The sequence below is a fragment of the Aphelocoma coerulescens genome, chromosome 11 (genome assembly GCF_041296385.1).
Source record: "Aphelocoma coerulescens isolate FSJ_1873_10779 chromosome 11, UR_Acoe_1.0, whole genome shotgun sequence".
Classification (NCBI taxonomy): domain Eukaryota; kingdom Metazoa; phylum Chordata; class Aves; order Passeriformes; family Corvidae; genus Aphelocoma; species Aphelocoma coerulescens.
The window spans coordinates 945,623-966,483 of NC_091025.1; the positions used below are offsets into that span (position 1 = coordinate 945,623).

At 59.6% G+C, this 20,861-nt stretch overlaps 1 protein-coding gene across 1 annotated transcript in view; it reads right to left on the reverse strand.

The window, feature by feature from the left end:
- The window catches only part of WWP2 (WW domain containing E3 ubiquitin protein ligase 2), a 33,114-nt gene extending 12,253 nt beyond the window's left edge, over window positions 1-20,861 (reverse strand). The window contains exons 1-9 of the mRNA XM_069027319.1: window positions 20,773-20,861; window positions 18,692-18,775; window positions 17,959-18,106; window positions 17,585-17,703; window positions 12,522-12,659; window positions 11,684-11,780; window positions 7,155-7,390; window positions 4,567-4,783; window positions 209-298 (exon numbers count right to left, since the gene is read on the reverse strand). Of these exons, the coding sequence (XP_068883420.1) occupies window positions 209-298; window positions 4,567-4,783; window positions 7,155-7,390; window positions 11,684-11,780; window positions 12,522-12,659; window positions 17,585-17,703; window positions 17,959-18,106; window positions 18,692-18,761 (1,115 nt within the window). The 5' untranslated portion in view covers window positions 18,762-18,775; window positions 20,773-20,861. The remainder of the gene's footprint in view (window positions 1-208; window positions 299-4,566; window positions 4,784-7,154; window positions 7,391-11,683; window positions 11,781-12,521; window positions 12,660-17,584; window positions 17,704-17,958; window positions 18,107-18,691; window positions 18,776-20,772) is intronic.

Consider the following 20,861-nt stretch of genomic DNA (forward strand, 5'->3'; position numbering starts at 1 on the left):
TTTCACACCTAAAGGGGCTCTTTTGGACAAGGACCCACCAAAACGAAATACAGAGGACAAGTAACTCGTCAAGTAGCTCCTGCAAGGGCACACGAAGCCTGACAGGATTCTGGGACACCAGCAGAGCTCCCACCAGGATGCCATGAGCATCCCTCCAAGACAGCCGACCTCCGACAGAGGCCAGGCCTGGAGCCCCCGAGCCCCTTACCCAGGAGGAAGGGGTCTCTCCCACGTCGTGGTCTTGTTGTTGTGGTCTACATAGTAGACTCTACCATTCGGCAGCTCGCGCTGTTCCCACCTGCAAGAAAAAAAATCATGAGGCAGGTGATACTTGCTGGTACCAAGAACATCCAGAGAGCTGCCCCTGGTGGATCAGGGAGCCCAGCCCCTCACATCCTTGGCATTCCAACCTTTACTGGACAGGTCTGCACGGCAGCTGCTGGGCCTCCTAGATGGAGACTCTGGGAGGGGGGCTGCAGCACTCTGCTTCCTGAACAGGCATAACCTGGAACATAAATTCCTAATTTCCCCCAGAAAGGTCGGCATAAGATTTCACACAGAGTCAGTTTTATGTCCTGTGTTTCTCATGTTTTTGTTTGGTTTGTCCTAATACATCTTCAAAGGGGAGTGTTTGAGTTTGGGCTGGGGCTGGGTTCTCTCCCTGGCAGCCCTGGGCTTGCTGCTGACAGCTACGGCTTAAACACACGTGTGGCCACAGCACTCGGGCTGGGGTGGCCCTGAGGACAGCCTGGGTGACAGCGAGCCTGGCTTTACAGGGCCACACTGGAACCATTCTTTGTGTGAATTCATTCATGAATTCACCCTGGCAAAGGTAAAAGCTCTGTGGAGCCTGTGCTTTCTCGTCAGCTTTTATCCTTCAGCAGAGGAGGCGAGGCAGCAGCTGCTGACAGATAAAGTGTTCTCCTGCCACACTTCTGCTCCCACAGGCCTCTCCCCCCATTCAATCTTCTGTCTCAATTAATCACCATAAAAAGCTCTAGGAAATTAATACACCAGCTTCTGTGTGACAGCAAGGGAGCCAGCCCAGGCTGGCAGGGAGAAGGCAGCCCTGGGGATGGAGCTGCTCCAAGTGCTGGTGCCCCACAGCCCGGGCTTGTTCCAGCTCAGCCCCACAGCTCCAAGGACAGCAATGCCATCGGTGAGCTCACCATGGCCACACACCTGCTGTGACACAGCTCAGCTGCATCGCAGCCTCTGTGGAGCCCATGCAACACCTGCACATGTTGCTTCTAGTCAGCAGCACTGGACCTTTCTCCTCCCTGGACCAGGTCAGGGACAACAGTGGGTATCCCTGAGGGAGAGTCTGAGGCAGCATCTGCTGTGCCCCTACACCATAAGGGTGAGGGGCTGCCAAGCCTGATACTGCCCAGTTTCCTGGTCACAAACCATGAACTTGGTGCTTCATGAGCATAAAAGCACCAGGACAGGTAAAAAAAGAGTGAAATCGCTAGAGAAAATCAGCACAGCTGGGGTGTCCTAAGACAGAAGGATGTCTACCCCATGAGATGGATGGCAGAAGGTGCCCAGGCACCTTCAGGGCAGTGGAATTGCCCTGGACAGGTCCTCCAGTCTCATTAACAACAGATTCTCTGATCCATACAGCTCTGAGGACTTGGAAGGTACCATTCCTGTGGCTATAGAGACCAGAATTCCCATTATGAGAATTACTCCAGGTTTCTGGATCCCTCTGGGTGCACTCATGACTGAAAAGAGACATGCAGGATTGGGGAGAGCTGCTGGTGGTGGCAGCTACTGCTTGATGTCCCCCTGCCCCCACCTCACCCCCTGTAAAAATACTGATGAGCTCACAAACTCCTCCCCAGCAGCTCCTGGGTGATGTGAGGAGTGAATCTGCCGAGGGCTGGCTCTCCCTGCCAGTCACCGCCGGAGGTGATGAACCACGGTTACTGCTGACACACACAGATGGGGACACTGGGGACAACCCGTCCGTGCTCAGACCACCTTGCCCAGCTCCACACAGCCCCCAGCATGGGAGATCCATGTTTTGGGAGCACTGGATGGTGGGAGCTCTCCTCACATGCACCACACTGCAACCACAAAGCACCCAACATGCCGGTCCCTGCCAGCTCTCCTCCAGCTGCCCACAGGCTCACAATGGCCATGGATGCAGGGAGCCACAGGCAGAGGGAAGTGGCAGAGCTGAGGCAACCCTGCAGTCCAAACAAAACGCCCTCCTTACGTAAGAAACCACAGCCCCATGGGTTCTGCCAGGCAGCATAAAGCACCTCTTTGTGCGGGCAAGACAGCACGCACGCCCCCTGCTCCAGCCGCCTGTCCCCACACGGGATCATCCCTGATAGGATCCAGATGCAGGAGCCAGCAGCCCCCTCCCCTCCCTTCACTATCGATCTGCTCAGAAACCCCAGCATGAGAGCTGGGACCCCAAGGCCTTGGGCGCTGTGGCCGCGGCTCCGGCGCCACACACGCTCCCAGCTCCACAGGGGAACACTCTGCCCAGAGGATGTGAAGGAGCTTTTGGGCACTGTCGGGGCTGGAATTACTCAGAACTCCTTCCAGCCCTCTCTAGCCCCTAGGACAGACTCCCAGTTGTGTGAGGGATGCCTTTGAGCCACCACACCTGGTGCAGATGTTGAGACACGGAGATCTGAGCACAGCAAATCACTTGGGATCCCCACATGAACCCAACCGTCTGTTACAGCCCAGAATGAGCAGGGCGGCTGGGACCACCCTCCAGAGGCTGAAGGGAGTGCTCCCCACACTTCCAGGGAAGGAAGGAGACACTTGGAGAATGGGGCAGGGCTCAGGAGGAACGTGTCTGGCAGCTCTGCAGGGGGATGCTGTTCCTGGAGTGGCAGAGCAGGAGCCATCCCCACGGGCCCTGCAGTGCTCTCACAGCCATCCCAGCAAGGGGCTATCCTGCATCCCCATCTCCCAAGATGGGCCCCAAACCACCAGTCAGAAAATTCCGTGGTGAGGTGAGCCCGCCAAAAACCAGCCTCCCTGGATCAGGGCTCAAGAGAACTCCAGAAGCTCATTTACACCACCCCAGGGACACAGCACTGTGCAATCCAGTTCAGCAAATCCCCATTAGCCCAGGACCAGCTCTGGCAGCTCTCTGGCAGGGTTCACACCATGGAGACCTCACAGGATTCAACTCTCCGCTCTCCTTCACCTGGGAAGCCCCTGATCTCTGGTCTCCCCCCGCCCAGGCCAGCACAGCACAGCACAAATGCAGCTCGTGCTGCCCTCTTTCCCCCTACAGATCCCACAGCCAGCACAGAAGGTGCTAACCAAAGGTGTCTCCAGAGATCCAAATTCCAGCTCAGCATGGAGAATGCCTTACTCCCCCTTCAGTGTTCCTCTCCATCCATCTCCCAAAGAAAACACCTTTATCCTCCTCCCTGCTCTGACACACCCGATTCTCTGGTGTGTGAGCTCCACAGAGAGATGGACACAGAGGACACAGCCACCTTTCCACCTGCCTGGGCCAGGTAAATCCAGCCTGGTGTCTTAGAAAGCAGCGCCTGCAGCCTCCCGAGCCTCCAGAATCCTGAGGTATCTGCAGGCTTCCCTGCCCCAGCACAGAAACAACAGCCTGTTTCCAGCCCCAGGTGGGGAAAAGGAGACCTTCAGTCTACCTGGTAGGAACAGAAAGAGGCATAAGCTCTGGCTGGAATAAAGGCCTTTTTGAGAGCACTGGACTTTTCCAGCTGCCTGGAAACAGGAAGCGCCCAGGCCAGGAGAACAGAAACCCTCACACACCCGCATAAAGGCACAGTGAGCCGTTAACCCTAATTACCTGTGACTGACACGCGAGCGGGGCCCTGACCTTCCAGGCATCGCCTCAGCCAAAGCAAAATAAACAGCTCCCTTCATCCCAAACACAGGCCATTTCACCCCCTGCCCAGAATTCTAGGGGTCTGACACAAGGGGAGAATGGCGCAGCTGCAGCACACTGGGGGCTGAGCCCAGACCCCGACTGCCACCCCCACAGCCCGAGCCAGCAGCCCCCACTCCTCTCCAGCCTGTTCCCGATGTCCTGTGGAGGAGGAGGAGGATGAACAGCATCCACACCAGGGAGAATGAGCACCACTACTCGAGGGCCCTGCCCCCTGCCCCCAGCCATGGCCAATGCCTCTGTGGTGTCCCCGGAGCATGCCTGTGCCCTCCTGCTCAGTGGAGCTCCCTGAAAATCCACGCTCACTCTCCTGGGTGTTTTCCTCTGACTGATCCCTTGAGCAGCCCGCTGAGAGCAGAGGGCTCTGCTGCTCCCCAGGCACAGATGCTGCTTGGCACAGAGATGCCACCCACTGTTTACTGCCCCATACACCCAGCAGGCACAGGCCAGACCTCAGCCCAGAGCATCCTGGGCAGACAGGCAGGACAAGGAGCACAGGATCCCCAGCACCTGCCCCAGGCCCTCCTCGTTCCACTCAGCACCAGCATCTCCACCAGCTCCTGGGGCAGCACTTCCCCTCCCTTGAACAGCCTCTCATCCCAGCACCCAGCAGTGCCCCAGCTGGTTCCCATCCCCGCTCCCTGAGGGCCACAGGCAGAGCTTACCCGGGGGGCAGAGCATCCAGGGCGAGCACAGCTGCCCGGGCTGGGGGGGCACTGGGGCCTGAGGCCGCCTCCTCAGCCTCTCCGGAGCTGCTGAGGGCAGGAAGGGCAGGAGCAGCAGAGCCGTCGGCCGTGCCGGATGCCGCCGGGGTCGGAACGCTGGCACCAGCTGCCGGCCTGTCCTCATCCATGTCCACGGCACCCACGGCGTCCCCGTTCACTGGAAAGGCAGAGGGCAGGAGGTCAGCACCAGGGAGGGGGCCAAGGCCAGCTGATCTTCCCGGGAAGCAGAGCACGTGGTGGGTCACAACCCAAGCACAGTGCTCTAAGTGCTCCCAGCCTGCAGCAAAGGCAGCACCTGCTTCACCCAGACCCCACTGGGCACCACTGCCATCGCCTCCATCCTGAGACAAAAGCAGAAGGTTCTTTGCATTTGGGCTCAGTGTCTCCTCTGCCACTGGAAACAACCTGCACCCCGGAAGGGAACTCGGGGAATGAGGGGGAGCTCCGAAACAGTGGGTACAGCATCTCCCCTGAGGCAGAGTGAAACCCAGGCTCTGCAAGTCAACAGCACTGGAAAGAGCTAAACATTGCTGGATTCCACGGAACTTTTGGGAAGGGGAAGAGACAGAGCAAAGGAAAACTACAAAAAAAAACTGCTGAGTTTTTTGCAGAGAAAAAAAGTTGAAAGGGAATTTGTTTGAGGAATATTTATTAGATAGCCAAAACCCTGAGACCTGGCAGCCCAGCTGAGGAGAACCTTTGCTACAAGACATCCTGGCTGGAGTGGCAAAGCAAAAGCTTTATAAACAACCCACAAAAAAGGGAGTGAGGGATGCAGACAGATTTCCATGAGTTAGAGCTGAGAAACATAAAAACTGTAAGGGAAGCCCAAATATTTAGAAGCATTGTAGGAAAAAGCAGTAGAAACCCTCATGGAAGGGAGACTGAAGAGCTACAGATGCTCTGTGGAAGAGAGAGTGCTCAGGACACTCTGCTTGGCAGCTGGAGGGTGGCAGGACAAATCCTCCAGCACCAGAGGGATCCTGGAACACAGCAGCAGCTGCAGGTGCCCCCAGGCAAAAGCTGCAGGCAAGGAAGATTTCCAGGTTAGCAACAACTTCCATCAGAGTCCAGCAGGACCCAGCTGAGGAGGTCTCTGACTGCCCTTCATCTCCAGCAAGCCTGGGAAAAGGCCATTTTAGAAGCTTCAGTCACATTGTGAGAAGCTTCAAAGGGAACCTGCAGCAGGACCCAGGTGAATGCACCATGGTCAGTTTGATCTCAGTCCTGGACAAAGCAGGGAAAAGCTGATCCAAAGTCCACCTGATAAAGAAGGGCTCCAGGGGGAACATAGCAAGGGCTGAACAATGTGGCTACAGGGAAAACGCCTGGGAATAATCTCCTTTTATTGTCAGCTGAAATTACAGCTGTGAGTGACAAATGTAATGGGGAGTTCTTGCAACAGCCTGCTTGAAAAACATGGCAGTGTCACCACAATGTGCCACAGTGAGGGAGAAGAGGTTGCTTTCTAGGCATTCCAGGGTGTCCAGCACTAATCCCAGCCACACAAAACACTCTTCTCCCCATCCCAAGCCACTGCTGACAGGACCTGCGGGAGGCATGGAGGGTGGTAAAACAGCAACAAGGACGGCACAGTCATAAAGCCACTGGGGAGGCTGTGGCTGGGCCAGTAAAAAGTGCTTTAAATACACCAAAGCCAAGGAGCCAAGTTGTACTTGAGATCAAAATCCCCGACCCCAGCCTGAGGGAGTGTCCACAGAGCAAGGAGCCTGGGAGGGGCTGGGCTTTGACAAAAATGGGCTTTGGAAAAATTGAAATTGCATTGCTCCAGGCTTTCCCAATGAAATGTCAGAAAACACCAAACTCCTTCTGGGCTGAACAGTACATTTCCTTCTATCCAAAATGAAGTGCTCTCCCTCTCCTTCATCTCCCACAAAAGCAAATGCAGTGCAGAGGAGCAGAAGATGCTCCATGAGAGCCAGAGAAGAAAAACAGATCAGCCACGTGTGACTTCACAGTCAGGCACTCAGCAGGTCTCAGTCCTGCTCCACAAGGGATTTATGGCTTTGTGGACAAATCCAAGAAATGACAAGAGAAATCTTTCCAAAAATACCCCATGGTGTAAGAACCAGCCCTGTATGAGAGGTGGGTTTGTGCCTTGTCTCGTGCTTGACAGGCAGCTGCTCCTCCCCACTTCAGAGCTCAGAACATTTTCACTGAAGACTGATGGGAAATGCAGCTGAACCCTGAAAAAAATCCACTCAGTGGTGACAACTGTCCTCCTCACTGTGATATCGGTGATATTGCTCCCCCAGTATCCTTTAAACACCTGGAGCTGGTGACTCCAGAGTGGAGTCACAGAAATCATTCCTGGCAGGCAGCACAGATCCTCCCAGTGCGCTCTGCAGAGCTGCCTGGCTTATCAGAAGTAAAATCAATAAAAATCAATCACTCCACAGGGACAAAATTCCCGGGCACTACAAGATGCATTATCTCAGCAGCGATTCATTTTCTAAATGAGTAACAGCCCCGAGCTCTGCCCCCACCTCCCACAAGCGCAGAGTCACCTGTGCCGTTGGCCACGCCATTGGCCATGCCGGTGGCCGTGCCATTGGCCGTGCTGGTGGCCGCACCGGTGGCTATGCCATTGGCCATGCTGGTGGCCGTGCCATTGGCCATGCTGGTGGCTGTGCTGGTGTGCTGTGAGCTCTTGGCCTGCTGCCGGTGCCGGCTCCTGGCACTGGGACTTTGCTCTCCACTCCCCGTGTTTCCCCGGGCTGCTCCGGCCACATGTCGGTGCGTCCTGCAAGGGAAGGGAATGTGGGAGGTGGCAGACATCACATGGAAAACCCCACTCCTGTCTTTTTGCCCTGGTCTTCTGCTGCTTCCTCCCAACACAGCCACTGGTGTCCCCTGGGAAGGGCCAGGATACAGTTCCATGCCTCTGCTCAGGGCAGTGCCTGGAGCTTCATGCTGCCTGCTCAGACCTGCCCCCAGTCTTGGCACACACCTGCTGGTGGCAGAGACCCATGGAGGAGTCACCTGGGTGACACCACCTTGCTTTGTTCACAGGTGGTCACTCTACGTGCCGAGGAATGGCCCTGGCCGCTCACGGCCAGACATCTGCTCGCCACCGTGGATGCCAGATTGTTTCATCCACCCCTGCAGATCCCACACCAGCCCCAGGTCCTGCACCATGGTGGGGACCCTCACTGGTGCCTCGTGCCTGGCTCCAAGCCTTGCACAGAGGCAGATGAGGAAGGTGCTCCCAGGACAGCTGTGGCCTCCAGAAAAGGAGGGGACAAGCAGTCGGGAAGGATGGCAGCTGAAATCACAGCACAAATTGTGACCAGCTCAGGTGCAGCTGCTCCACCTCCTGGGGGTCGCTGCCACCCTGGAGCTCACCTGCCACCGCTCCCCATGGCCAGGGCAGCCCAACCTCCATGGGTAGAGCCCCTGCAGCTCCCCCCAGAAAACTCTCTCTCCCCTTTGGATCCAGGGCCCCCAAGGCAGCACAGAGGCATTCCTGAAAAAGCTGGATTACACCTTAAGAATTCATTCCTGTGAGTGAGGAGGGGGACAGGGCAGGAGGGGAGATGCTGCTATCCCAAATCTGGGGGGCCTGGGGAGCAGAGGCAGAGCCCAGGCAGCAACCACAGAGGGTAAAGACTGCAGGGACAAGGACATCAGTTTCTCCCAGCCAAAATCTACCTTAAAAGGGAAAAACCCACAAACTGTCCCCAAGTCTCAGGGCTGGAACTGGGAGGGGAAAGCAGCTTGGCAGCGACAGGGCACAGATCAGTCATGCCACTCACAGCAGCTCCAGCAACTGGAACCCTCCCACTCGCTCCAAAGCTGCTCTCCTTGGGGAGCGGCTCACCGCAGGACTGGGATTGGGAGGAGACATGGGAAAGCAGGAGACAGTTGTTGAAAATAGATTAGATGAGAGCCACGGGCAGAGCAGGAGCTGCTGTGGCCACTTCAGTGTGCCCCCAGGAGGGCAGCCCCAGCCAGGGGCTCCTCACACAGTGAACTCACACTGAAACCCCGGCTGCCCCCCCGACATGGCTCCGTGCTGGGGTTTGCTTTGGCCACCAGCACCCAGGAACATGGAGCAACTGTGGGTACAGAAGAGGCTCCTCTTCCCCCATCAGGAGGTGAAGGTGGTCCCTCACTGATGTGGCTCAGCAGGGCATACTGGTACTACCCACCTTCCAAAACCTGGCTGGGACCTCTCCCCACAATTCCCCCCATGGTGAGGCCAGAGGCAGCCCCCGGAGCCCTGGCCAGAGGGGAGCACGCAGGTGGCAGCAGGCTGTCCCACTGGGAGCAGCCTCTCAGGCATGGGATGGATCTGGCCCCTGCCCTCCTCAGCACAGATGAGCTCAGAAGTGCCCAGAGAGTTTTTAGAAACCAAAACAGGATGTTTCCAGGCTGCCAGCCGGCAGCACAGGGTTACCAGCCTGAATTAGCCAGCCCGCCGCCCAGCCCAGCCCTCCTACGAGTGCTCCCATCTGGGCATTGTCTTTTAATAGAAACTGGAAACAAACCCAGCAAGGCCACAGAGCGTGGCGGGATGGGAGTGTGCACTTAAAATAGGAGCAGGGAAAAAACCAGGCAGAGCACGGATGGGAACAAACAGTGGGGTGGGGTGGAGCAGGGTGTGCAGAGGACAGCCCCTCTCCCACGCCGGGGGCAAGACCCTGCTGTCCCCCATCGACTTGGGGACCTTGGGTGGCTGCCCCATTGCCCCTCCTGGGCTGAGGCAGATGATGCCAAAGAGCAAAGTGCATCAGCCAGGTGACATCAACATTTCCTCTCCCCCTTCTGCCAAGGCAGGGTCCCCTCGCCAGAGTGGCCAACACGGACCCCGGCTAGGAAACCCAGGAATGGCCAGTTCCTGCAGCTGAGACGGCCAGAAGCTCCCTCGTGAGATACAGCAGAGGTGGCAGCATGTCTCGGTCTGAGAGCCAGCGCTGGCTGTGGGGAGCAGTGCACGACCTCTGGGAAACAACTGGGAGAGCCCCAGTGCCATGCGGGCAGTGAGCACACAGCTCCCAAAACACAGAGCTGAGAAATTCCCCCTGTCCCTGCCAAGGTGGAAGGAGGCAGCCACATCCCCCAGCGCCCAAATGGGAGAATCATGGAATAACTTGGGTGCATAGAGACCTGAAAGCTCATCCCGTTCCACCCCCTGCCACGGGCAGGGACATCTTCCACTATGCCAGGTTGCTCCAAGCTCTATCCAGGGATGGGGTAGCCACAGCTCTGTGCCAGGGCCTCAACAAACAGGGGTTGTGGCACCCATGGCCCCAGCTCTCAGCCAGAGCTCCTTCTCTCCCTGCACAGAGGGCTGTGGAATTTCACACCCAATCACCAAGATTAGCAGCAAATCCCAAGATGACATTTGTTCAGGAGAAGAAAGAGAAGCCCTGACCAAGCAATTTCCCTTGCAGGGACAGTGTAGAAATAGCTGAGGAGCAAAGAATGACCCTTTTCTTCCCATCCTACCGCCGAGTGACTTTGCCAGCATCCATCACCAAGCCCAAGAAAATAAACACGGCTCTGTGTATAAACACAGCAACCCATCAAACAACATTCCCAAGTGCAAGGGACCCACAATCCACTCTGGAGCAGGCAGCTGCCTCCACTGTGGGTACACAGAGCAGTGCTCTGCCCCACGGAGCAGCACCACATCAAACTGAGCAGGTATGCTCAGAACAACCCCAAATTCAGGTAAGCGCAGCACGGATTGAGAACTAGCTTGAAGTTTCCCATACCGGGGCAGCCATGGGATTTGACTGATCGCAGGCACACCTGGCACGTGTCTAAAGGTGCCCTGCACAAGTCCTGGCCAGACCTCACCACACTCAAGGTGACACCTGAAGCAGAAACTCCTCACAGTCAATGGGAAACCAGCAGGGAATGGGCCATGAGCAGTGCCCGGGCTCAGCCTCCCAAACTAGAATTTTCTTTGCAGGTTTTCTAGCACCTCCTGAGAGCTGCTAAGTGCCTGCCAAGCCCAGCTCAGTCAGGTCACCGAGCACTTCCCACCCCTGGGGAAGCTTTAACACCTGGACAGCAAGAATCAACAGGAGCAGCCACCACAAAGGGGCATGAACTGTGTTCACAACCTGCTCCCAATTTCCATCCCTCTCCCTCCTCGGATGGGAGATGAACACACAACATGGAAAGACAGGGTCACTTTTTGAGCCAAAAACATCAACTCTGGTGTGTGCCCAGCAGATGAAGAAGGAGCAGAAGAGCTCAAGGTGTGGAGCTTGTAGCTGAGAGCGCTCCTGAGCCTGGGCCACGCAGAACCTCCCACGGGCAGGCTGCAGGCGCCCTCTCCACAGCCACACTCCTACCCAGAACATCTGTACAGGCTGCTGGGCCACTGCCATGCTCTGGAAATATAAATAGGTGTTAAATTCAACTCCCTGTTGACAGTGTGACACGTCTCTCAATAACCACAGCTCCAAAAGGAGCAGCACTGAGCCACTCCAGCCCAGCAAGGAGGCAGGGCAGGGCATGGAGCCAGGTGCAGGATGGCCTGCTGCCCAAGCATCTCACTTCCTTTGGAAGCAGCTGCTTTTCCCTGCAGCTCTGCTCCTCCTGCTCTGCCTGGACCTTTGGAAGCATCTCCCTGTGGCCATTGCCTGGAGGGACATTGTGCTTCCCAGCCTGGTCAGAGCTGTGCTCGAGGGAAGAGCTGGGGTTCCTGTGATCCCCATTTGAAGGGACCCCACTTTGCTGGTTTGTCTGGTCACAGCTTGCCCCACTCCTAGAGAGACCATTCTTTCAGCTGCCAGTGGAGCATCTGGTGGAAACTCTCTGAGCCATCACAGACCTGATATTCCTTAAGAGACCCACACTTTGGGAGAGGCTCAGGCCAGCCACAGCCCAGCTGTACAGTCACCCCTCTGCACTCCCAGCTCTGCTGTCCCCCAGCACAGGCCCCCCCTGCTCCACACCTCCCGTGTGCTGCGTGACAGGGGCTCACTGGGAGATCTGGAGCAGGATGCACAGCACAAGGACAGTCCAGACACAGCCACAGCAGCCCCTCAGTAATGGACACACGGCGTGGGACCCTCACCTTGGTCTGCTGCCAAAGCAGTTGGTACTGGGAGGTTGGTGCCAGCCCTCCGTGGCCACAGCTGTGCTGGTGGGGTCCCGTCCAGGCACCTGGGACCCTGCATGGGGGAAGAACAAGGGTGAAGAAAAGGACTGAACCACCTATAGATCTACCCTCCTTCCATCCCTCCCACTTTCCAGAAAGGAGCCCCAAAAGCACAACAGCCTCATCCCTTGTAGGACAGACCCCCAGCACGCAAGGACCCCCCACCTCACACTGGGGTGCTCTCCTCACACCACACAGCCCGGCACTGCTTGGCCTCCCAGCCCCCTGTAGCTCCAAGCAGAACACAGGACTCTGCAGAGCTGGCAGTGCCGGGAGAGCGCTGCATCCACAACTCCCAGATATCACAGGTTTTGTCTTCCAGCGACAAAGAGGAGCCAAGGGAAAGCAATACACCAACCCTTGCTCTGTACAAGCTTTGCTGCCCTGGCAGCCCCGAGAGATCAGCCCGTGACCCCACGCACGCTCTGCCGTGGGGAGCTCTCTGTGAGTGGATCAGCAGCCACCATTTCCCCAGCCCTCACGGCCAGCGAGGGAAGGGGCTGACCTGCATGGAAGGCTGGAGGAGGGCCTGGAGAAGGGCCGCTCCTCCCAGGCTGGCTGCTGTGAGCCTGTCGATGCTCCCGTTCCGCTCCAGCCACGCGCCCGCGGGAGCCCACGGAGCTGGGGCCCCAGCGGGGGCGGAGGCGGGTGCTGGCCCTGGGACACCGTGCCGGGGCTGCCGGGGCCGCGCTCGCCCCGCTCCGCTCCCCACGCCTGGTGTCCGGAGCGGCCGCGCGCGGGGCCGGGCACTCACCCTCCGTGCCGGCACTGCCGTCGGGAACGCTGCCCAGAGCAACAGCCGGCCCGTCCAGGAAAATCGTCAGCTCTCCGCCCGACACAATGCTGCCTTTGTTCTCCGTCTGCAGGTCCAGGGTCAGCTGCCTGTTCTCCACTGTGGCAGACGGGACATGGAGAAAGAGACCCCCAGTCACCACCGGGATACCAGCCCCGGTGGAGGTGGCTCCACTGCCCCAGCTCCCACGTCAGCCTCCCAGGCTCCTCCAGGCCTCCCCCGTCCCCAAAGGACAATGTGCCCACTCCCTCAGGGCCACCTGTCCCAGCGAACATCACCAGCGAACATCACCTACACACACCTGCCAGCGCTGCCAGAGGACCCCTGGCCAGTCCCACCACCCGCTCCTGAGGAAGATCCTTCTTCACCAGCCCTCAGGATCCCTTCACCCTTTTCCTGGGGCTGCAGCTGCCCCAGGGGCCCTGGCTGTGACACCGAGACCCCTATCACTCACAGATCCAGGAGCTGGGGCTGTAGGGCAGATCCCGGCAGGAAAGCCAAAGGATTTGGCTCCTTTAAGATGACACACGGAGCAAGAAGGGTCCTGCATGATGGTGAGCATCCCCCCATGAACATCCCCGTGCATCAATTCCACTGAACAAAACTGGCACAGAGGGCCGTTCCCAACCAGGAACGCTCTGTTGCAGCACTGGACCACATTCACAGAAGGTTCTGGAGAGGGTGCCACAGGCTGGGCGGCTCCTGGAGACAGATGCCAGCTCCACTCCCCCCCTTGAGAGCCAGCCTGGTTTCAGCAGCTTCAGCAAGGCTTTGCTGGTCCCTGGGGGCAGCTGGGGCACAGCACAGCCCTCAGCACCCACCCCATCACAGCAATGCCTGCCAGTGCCAGCCAGACTGAAACACCCGGCTCCATCACAGAAGGCCAGAAAAATTTGGCTGCACCAGCCTGGGACACTGGCCCAGACACTTCCTGACTCATTTGCTCAAATAATATTTTTATTATACACGGATTGCTCATGACACAATGGCACCATTTTTTAGCAACCTGCTTTGTCCCGGTGCGACGCGGGGACGGGGTGTGGCTCAGGCCAGCAGGAGGATGGGAGCACACCCCATGGAGCCCTTGTCCCACCTCTAGCTCCGGCTGTCCTGCACTGGGACTTGACACTTCCTTCTCCAAGGCACCCCAAAACCCAGTGACACAGGGTCTGTGGTGAACACAGGGCTGTGGGACAGGCGGCACTCGAGGATCTGAGGGAAGTCTCCAGCACCAAGAAGATGGGTGTCTCCTACACAGCTCACGGGGGCACAGCTCTGTCACTGATCACCATCACCCAACACGGGATTCTGCTGAGCCTGGTCTCCCCCTCTGCCTCATGGAGCTGCACTCCACTTGCTTCCATGGGAAACTGACCTCACAGACAGTTTTAAGAGCCTGAGACAGAAGATGCTACTGAGCACAGCCAAAAACCAGAACAAATCCAGACCCTGTTTTCCCCCCAGCTCCTCCAAGCCATAGGAATCTGCATTTTCTCCAGGGTCCCTCCATCCCCCTCCATGTGCACCGCTCTCCGGGGCCGCACAAGCCCTCATTGTGCGGGCGCCCGGCCGAGGTGCAAAGACAAGGTGTCTCCAAGTGGAGGATGTGAACATGAACCTCCCAGCCGGCTTCCTTCTCCCCCCCTCCACCCCCTCCAGCTTTTTTAAAGAAAATAAACACTCGCAGAACCTTCCACTCCCTGTCCCCGAGCAGCGTGCGGGACGCACAAAGGGACATTGCTGCTGCACCGACGGCGGGTCCCCCGAAGGGCCCAGCACAAAGGCTGCCTCTGTCCCGCCGGCTGCCAGAATGTTAGAGGGATTATTATTATTTTGGGAGGGGGTCGGGGGGTGATTTGGTCCTGAATAAGGTCTCAGTTCAGCTACTTCCAGTGCCCTGCACGCAGCATCAGAGCTCCCATTTAGCAGAGGTGAGCTGCAATTCCCACCCAGCCCATTAAGCGGATTTACGGTTCTGCGAAACGAGGCTGGGAGCAGCCGGCACAATAATGGCCCCGGGCTGAGCCCCAGCACCGGGACCCCCAGGAACCACATGTGTCTGACCCCAGGGAGCTGCCACATGAGACAAGCAGCTCCTCTGGAAGACCCTGTGTGAGGTGGCTCCATCTTCACACCTGCATACCAGAAGATTTTCAGACAGACAGCCAAAAAGTGCTTCCCAGTCTCTCAGCTCCCCAAAGCTAGCGCCAAGCTCTTTGCCCAGTCCCACTGGATGCAAAGGCCAGTTCCCATTCCAACAGCTCCACGTGATCACCCAGGTTTTGTCTGGGATGAATCAAAGCTCCCTGGTGCTGAGCAGGTGAAGACTGGCTCAGCCTTGGTGCCTTCCCACAGCAGAAGGAATGACTCTATGCTGTGGCTACAGTCCCTCCAGGAACAAGCAAGGGGAAAGTTAAACCTTCCATAGACATCTCCAAATGAAGAAGGAACCCAGAGTTTAGGGGAAGGGATAATCTTTAGTGTCCCATTAAAGTCTCCCCAGGGAAGCTTTGCCTTTGCTGCTGATCCAGCCTCAACCACCAGAGGCTTGGAGACAACTGCGTCCCACTCCATTTATCTTCCAGAGATAACCAGGAGAGCCTCGGGTTTCTGTTTCTTTCCTCTAAAAGGTGACATGGGATGGGCACTCTCCAATCCCCATAGTGACCTGCTGGCTGGATGGCCAGTTTTGTGGGATTACATCCTGGCCATGGCAGAGCCAGCTCATGGAACTGCTGGGACATGCAGCACAGCACAGCTCCTTTGGCATCACAGCCACAATGGGGTGGAGCTGCAGTTTTCCAGAGGCTGGAAATTGCTGCTGTTGTCCTGAAGGATCCCAGGAGGCCAAGTTCCAGCCACTCTGCATGGGGCACAGCAGCAGAGACTCTGTGGGATCTGTAAAGCCCTGGCATGTGGTGCCACTCAGCACACAGCGGGACCAGCAAGGCCCAGTACGGGCTCCCACACAGCCCAGGACGCGAGGCCAACTGGGGCCAGCGGCAAGGAGCTCCCAGAGCCCGGGAACAAAGAGGTGCCTCTGCAGAGGCGGCAGCTCAGGGGCCGGGGCCAGGGGCCGGGGCCAGGGGCCGTGCCATGGCAAACGAGCTGTTTCATGGGAGCCCTGGGAGCAGCTCAGCTCCTGGAAGGCTCCAGCTCCTGTTGGTGATTGAGCCGGTGCTGACCCACCTCTCCACCTCCCCGGCCAATCCCTGGGAAGGCGGGAGGTGCTGCCTGCCAGCGGAGAGGCCCCGCAGGCTCTGCCAAGGCGCTGGGAAGCGCTGCGAGCCCGAAAGCTGGGCTGGACCTGCCGGAGCAGGAACTCCTGCGACAGCCAGGCTGTCAGCTCCAGAGGCTCTCACAGCCTTCTCGGGAACTCAGGCCTCATCACTGAGCTCTTTTTCCATGCTCCAGGCCTCAGAGCTGAGACTCTTCCCCCTGGAGTAAGGCATACCTGGCAGGAGGGCTGACAGCACCATCCTGGCAGGCGGGAGCCCGGCACGCACTGCCACAGGTGTCACCGGCAGTGAGGACACCATCCTGCCCGCTGAGGGGAACAACAGGAACATCAACCCAAGGCCACAGCTACACTCACAAACCAGTAACTTTCATAAAACCTCACCAAAATCATAACAAACCCAATGAAGACAAAGGGGCTGCTGCCCGGCAGGAGCTGCCCTGGGGAAGGCTCACTCTGGCTGAGCATTTCCCAGGATGGGGAGAGGAGGGCCAGGCCCCTCCAGTGGCAGGGGGCACATGCATTTCACTGCCCTTCACACATTAATTGTCTGACCCAGAATGGCTTGAAATCCCAGATGCCTTTTGCACGACCTTGCCTGACCCAGCCCCTTCCTCAGGCTGGCTGGCAGAGGAAACACACTCCTGCTTCCCAGGAAGCGAGGAGCCCCTGAGGAAACGATCTCCCAGGCTCCCATGGGACCCCCAGCAGTCTCTGGCCCACTCAGACCTGCAGCAAAGCACGAAGGCTGAGCATGAGCCTGCAGGGAAGAGGAGGGAGCAGATGTCAGCCCAGACAAGGAGGGCAGACGAAAGCAGACAGGAGCAGACAGGCAGCACCTTCCCGGCAGGGCAGGGCAGGCTCTGCAGCTTTAAGAGTCCCTCCTCCCTCCCAGCCCACGGTGTCAAGGAAAAATCTGACACGTTTTTTCTGAGGGATGTTAACAGACAAGCTAGAACAGCCAGTTGCCTTTTCCATTCATTTTCCACACAGCCCCCCGGGATGGCTGGGAATGAAAGAGCCAATTGTGCCCCCATGGAAGCACAGGTAGGGCGGGAACCGCGGCAGCTCCGGGAGCCCGGCAGGGCCCCTGCACACCTTGGGAAATAACAGCTGCAGGGGAGGGTGCCCAGGGGCACAGATCCCACAGCTGTGGGGCTGGCTGGCAGCTACACCCCAAAAGAGCCAGCCCGAGGCACATGTCCAAGTCCCCACAGGCCTTGCGAGATGACAGCAGTGGCAGCACATGTCCCACGTGTCCCTCACTGCCACAGCACCTGGTCCCACCCAGAGCCACAGCAGCACGGCAGGGACACTGATGCGGTTTCAGAGCTGGCAGCACCAGGGGAAGCAGCTCACCCCAGCCCCCGGCACTGGGGAGGGTCTGAACCAGCCCCGAATCCCTCGGGGCACGGGAGGCCCCTCTCCCTGCTCAATACCAGGTCTGTGTCTCACAAGCTTTGCTTGGAAGAGACAGAGCCAGCCTTTTCCAGCCCTGCGCGGCCACTCGCGCCGCCCCAGCCCTGAATGGCCGCCTTTATGTGGGAGCTGCTGTCACAAGCCATGCTCTGGCAACCGCAAACGGCGGCAAATAGCAGCGGGGTTTGTGTTTCCGAGCCGGCTGTGGCGCCCGGGCTGACGCAGGTACGGCTTCCGGCACGCCCGGCCCAGGGCACACAACGGCACCTTGTTCCCTGCCGGGGAGCGCTGGAGCCACTGCGGCCACCCCCGTCCCGTCCCCTGTGCCCCGGGCAGGCGGGTGCAGCCCCGGGCCCCCCGTACGTACACTTGCCGCCGCCCTTGAGCAGGCTGCCGAGGCTGACGGAGGCGGCGCCCAGCAGCTCGTTCCTCAGCGTGTGGCAGATCCACACCTTCAGTTCCAAGTGGCTCTGAGCCGTGACATTCCTGCAGAGACCAGGGAAGGGGGCTGTCACCGTGGCCTCATGCCTGCTCCATGCTTGGGGAGCAGGCAGTGCCAAAGACAAGGAGCAGAGGAAGGTGGGCAAGGACATGGGGCAATGGGAGACCCCCCTCCCACTTCCCTCCCAGCCTGGCTGTCTCTGGCAGTGTCCTCATGCAAGGGACAAAGCTCTGTGACATTCAAGTGTCCCCAGAGGGGCACACAGGGCCAGCCAAACAGCAGGGGTCACATGGACTCACAGGGTGAGGACCTCGTTCCACAGCAGCTCAGAGACCCCCATCTGCTTCCCCGTCTTCTTGGTCTCGCTGGGCAGCCCATCGCCGGCCACCTCCACGTAGCAGTTCATCCGTGCTGGGCGGCTCTGGGCCTTGGGCTTCACAGACACGACTGGGCAGGGACAGGCACAGGGTCAGGCAGCCACGAGACACCCTGTCCCCTGCCCTGGTCCCCCACCCCATCCCTGCCAGCCCGGGGTGCCATGACTCACAGCAGAGCTCTGGGAGAGGGGCAGTGAGGAGCAATGGTCCTGGTGGCAGCGATGGCTGGCACCAAGCCCTGACCATGCCCATCCCCAGCTTCACCCCTCCGAGGGTGGCAGGACTGTCACTGTCCCCGCGGACACCTCCCGACCCCAGGGCACGGGGGCAAGGTGGGGCGGGGCAGCCCCGGGCCAGCAGTGCCTGCGGAGGGGCAGAGCTGGGGACGTGGCTCCGAGGGGACGGGGCTCCGGGCGCCGGGAGCCATCTCGCGGCCACGGGAGCACCAGCGCGGCCCCGGCAGGGCCACGGAGCCACGTCCCCAAGGCAGCCGGGCGGGGGAAGCGGCCGAGCCCAGCCCATGGCACACAGGGCAGCACTGGCCATCCTCAGCCCCCTGCTGCCCCCGGGAAGGTGTCCCAGCCCGGGGTGCAGGCAGAGCACACACAACACACGTTCCTGGCAGGGGGAATCCCGGCGAGGCAGCAGGACCCACCTTTCACGGAGAGCGGGGACTTCTCGCAGGGCGGCCCGGCCCTGGCCCTGCTGGAGCTGGCAGCGGCCATGGCATCACCCCCGGCTGGAAGCAGAGAGAGGAGACACCTCAGCACCGCTCCCACGGCGCCCAAGGAGCCCAAACACAGCCCGACGCTGCTGCGAGTGGCCGGCACGGCAAGGACACGGGGAAAGGGTTGGGCAACCCCCGGGAAACACAGGCTCCCTCTCCTGATAAACCAGCCCTGCACCACAGGCAACGCTGCGACCCTGGGAGAGCAACCCCTGCACGGCACCGCCGCTGGCCGAGCTGGGCAGTGCCACCTCCAGACACCCCTCTGGGCACCTGAAGCTCCCTTGACCCACAGGTCAGTGCTGATGGGCGACGGAGCAGCCACCAGAGCCTTGCCCTCTGGGACGCTGACTCGTGAGCCCACACATCACCAACAAGATGGCAAGGACATGGCAGGGGCACGGGCTGGACAGAAGCTGGTCACAGCACGGGGTAATGGCCACATCCCTCAAGGGAAGCCCTGGTCTCACTATGGTACCAAATCCAAAGAATCACTGAGGTTGGGAAAGGCCTCCAAGACCATCGTGTCACCCCCCTAGACAGGAAGGACACACTGTGCCATCAGGCAGGGTGGCAGGACACGTGGCTGGGGCCTCTGCCCAAATCAGAGACCACAGAGCAGAGGGATGAGGTCACACATCACGAAGGAGCACGAGACACTGCGTCTGGGACCACGGAGTCAGCAGTGGGCTTGCTCCAGCCTCCTCCCCACCATTCCCAGGAGCTGGAGAGGACAGGGGCCAAGGTCATGGCCCAGCCCCTAAGCCAAGAACTGCCCAGCCAGGACCAGGGCACTGCCAACCTCCCCCTCCCCGATCAGGGGAAGCAGGAAAAGGGAGGAAGCAGCTCCAGCCCCTCTCCCTGTGCAGGAACCTCTTCTCTGCTCTCTCTCTACATCCTCCTTAAACTGTAACGAGCTCCATCCCATGGCAGATTCCCAGTGAAATCCCTTCTCCCAGGGTCTCTGCTCTCCGTGCCAGCACAGCAAACCCGCCTGGCACCCCAGGGCTTGGCTGTGTCTCATACAGCGCCCACCTCTGCTTGGAAATCCCCGTTTGGCACTGCCCAACCACTGTTCTGGCTCCATCCAACAACAGCCGGGGCTCCCGGGCACATCCCAACCTCCTGTCCCTCATTGTGAGAGGCTACTCACCACACTCACTGTTACACAGTTACTCCCATTCCAATTATCCCGGCCCACAGATCATCCCGACCTTCCCTGAGGATATCGCATGCTCCTCCTCCTCATGTCCCCAGCTCCACATCACACGGATTCCATCGGGGCCGTGCCCCTCCAGTGCCAGGCCGTGCCCAGCCCCGTCCCGCCTGGGCTGTCTCCATCCTTCTTCTTTCAAACCCTGACTCTTTTCCCCATTTCCTCTTTTCCTGACTCCACACCATTTCTCTGTCCCTCGCTCTGACATCCCCGGCCCCACAGGAACCCCTCGGTGTCCAGTGCCGCTCCCCGGGCACAGCTTTGCTGTCCCCGGGCTGTTCCTGCGCCGCACACCCCCACAGCCCCTCAGCCGAGCGGGGCCGTGACCGGGCCGGGCCGGGCCCGGGGCGTTCCTGCACCCCACACACGGGGAATTCCCCCTTGGCAAGGCCGAGGCCTCCCTTCCCTCCCCGGCTTCCCGTTTCCGACAGCCTGGCCCGACCTCCCGGGTCACCCGCGGGGCCGCCGCCCCGGTAGCGAACACCGAACCCGCCCCCGGGACCGGCCGGTCCGGCCCCGCAGCCCCGCACGGAACTGGGCCGGGCGCTGCGGGCACCGCGCACAGGAGGCGGAGGCCAAGGGCCCCACCACGGCCCCGCTGTCCCGGGCTGGTACCGGCACCGGCTGAGCAGCTCCTGGCGGCCGGAGCGCCTCAGCAGGCCCTGTCCGCCTGAGCGCTGAGGCGAGCCGCGCCGAGCCGAGCCGAGCCGAGCCGAGCCGAGCCGAGCCGCCCCGCCCAGCCTAGCCCAGCCCAGCCCAGCCCAGCCCGTCCCGTCCCGTCCCGTCCCGTTACCGGCAGCCGCTCCGCTCCCGCTCCCCGGCTCCAGCTCCCGCCGTCATGTGACCCCGGTCCGTCACGTGATCCAGCCGACCGGAAGCGCT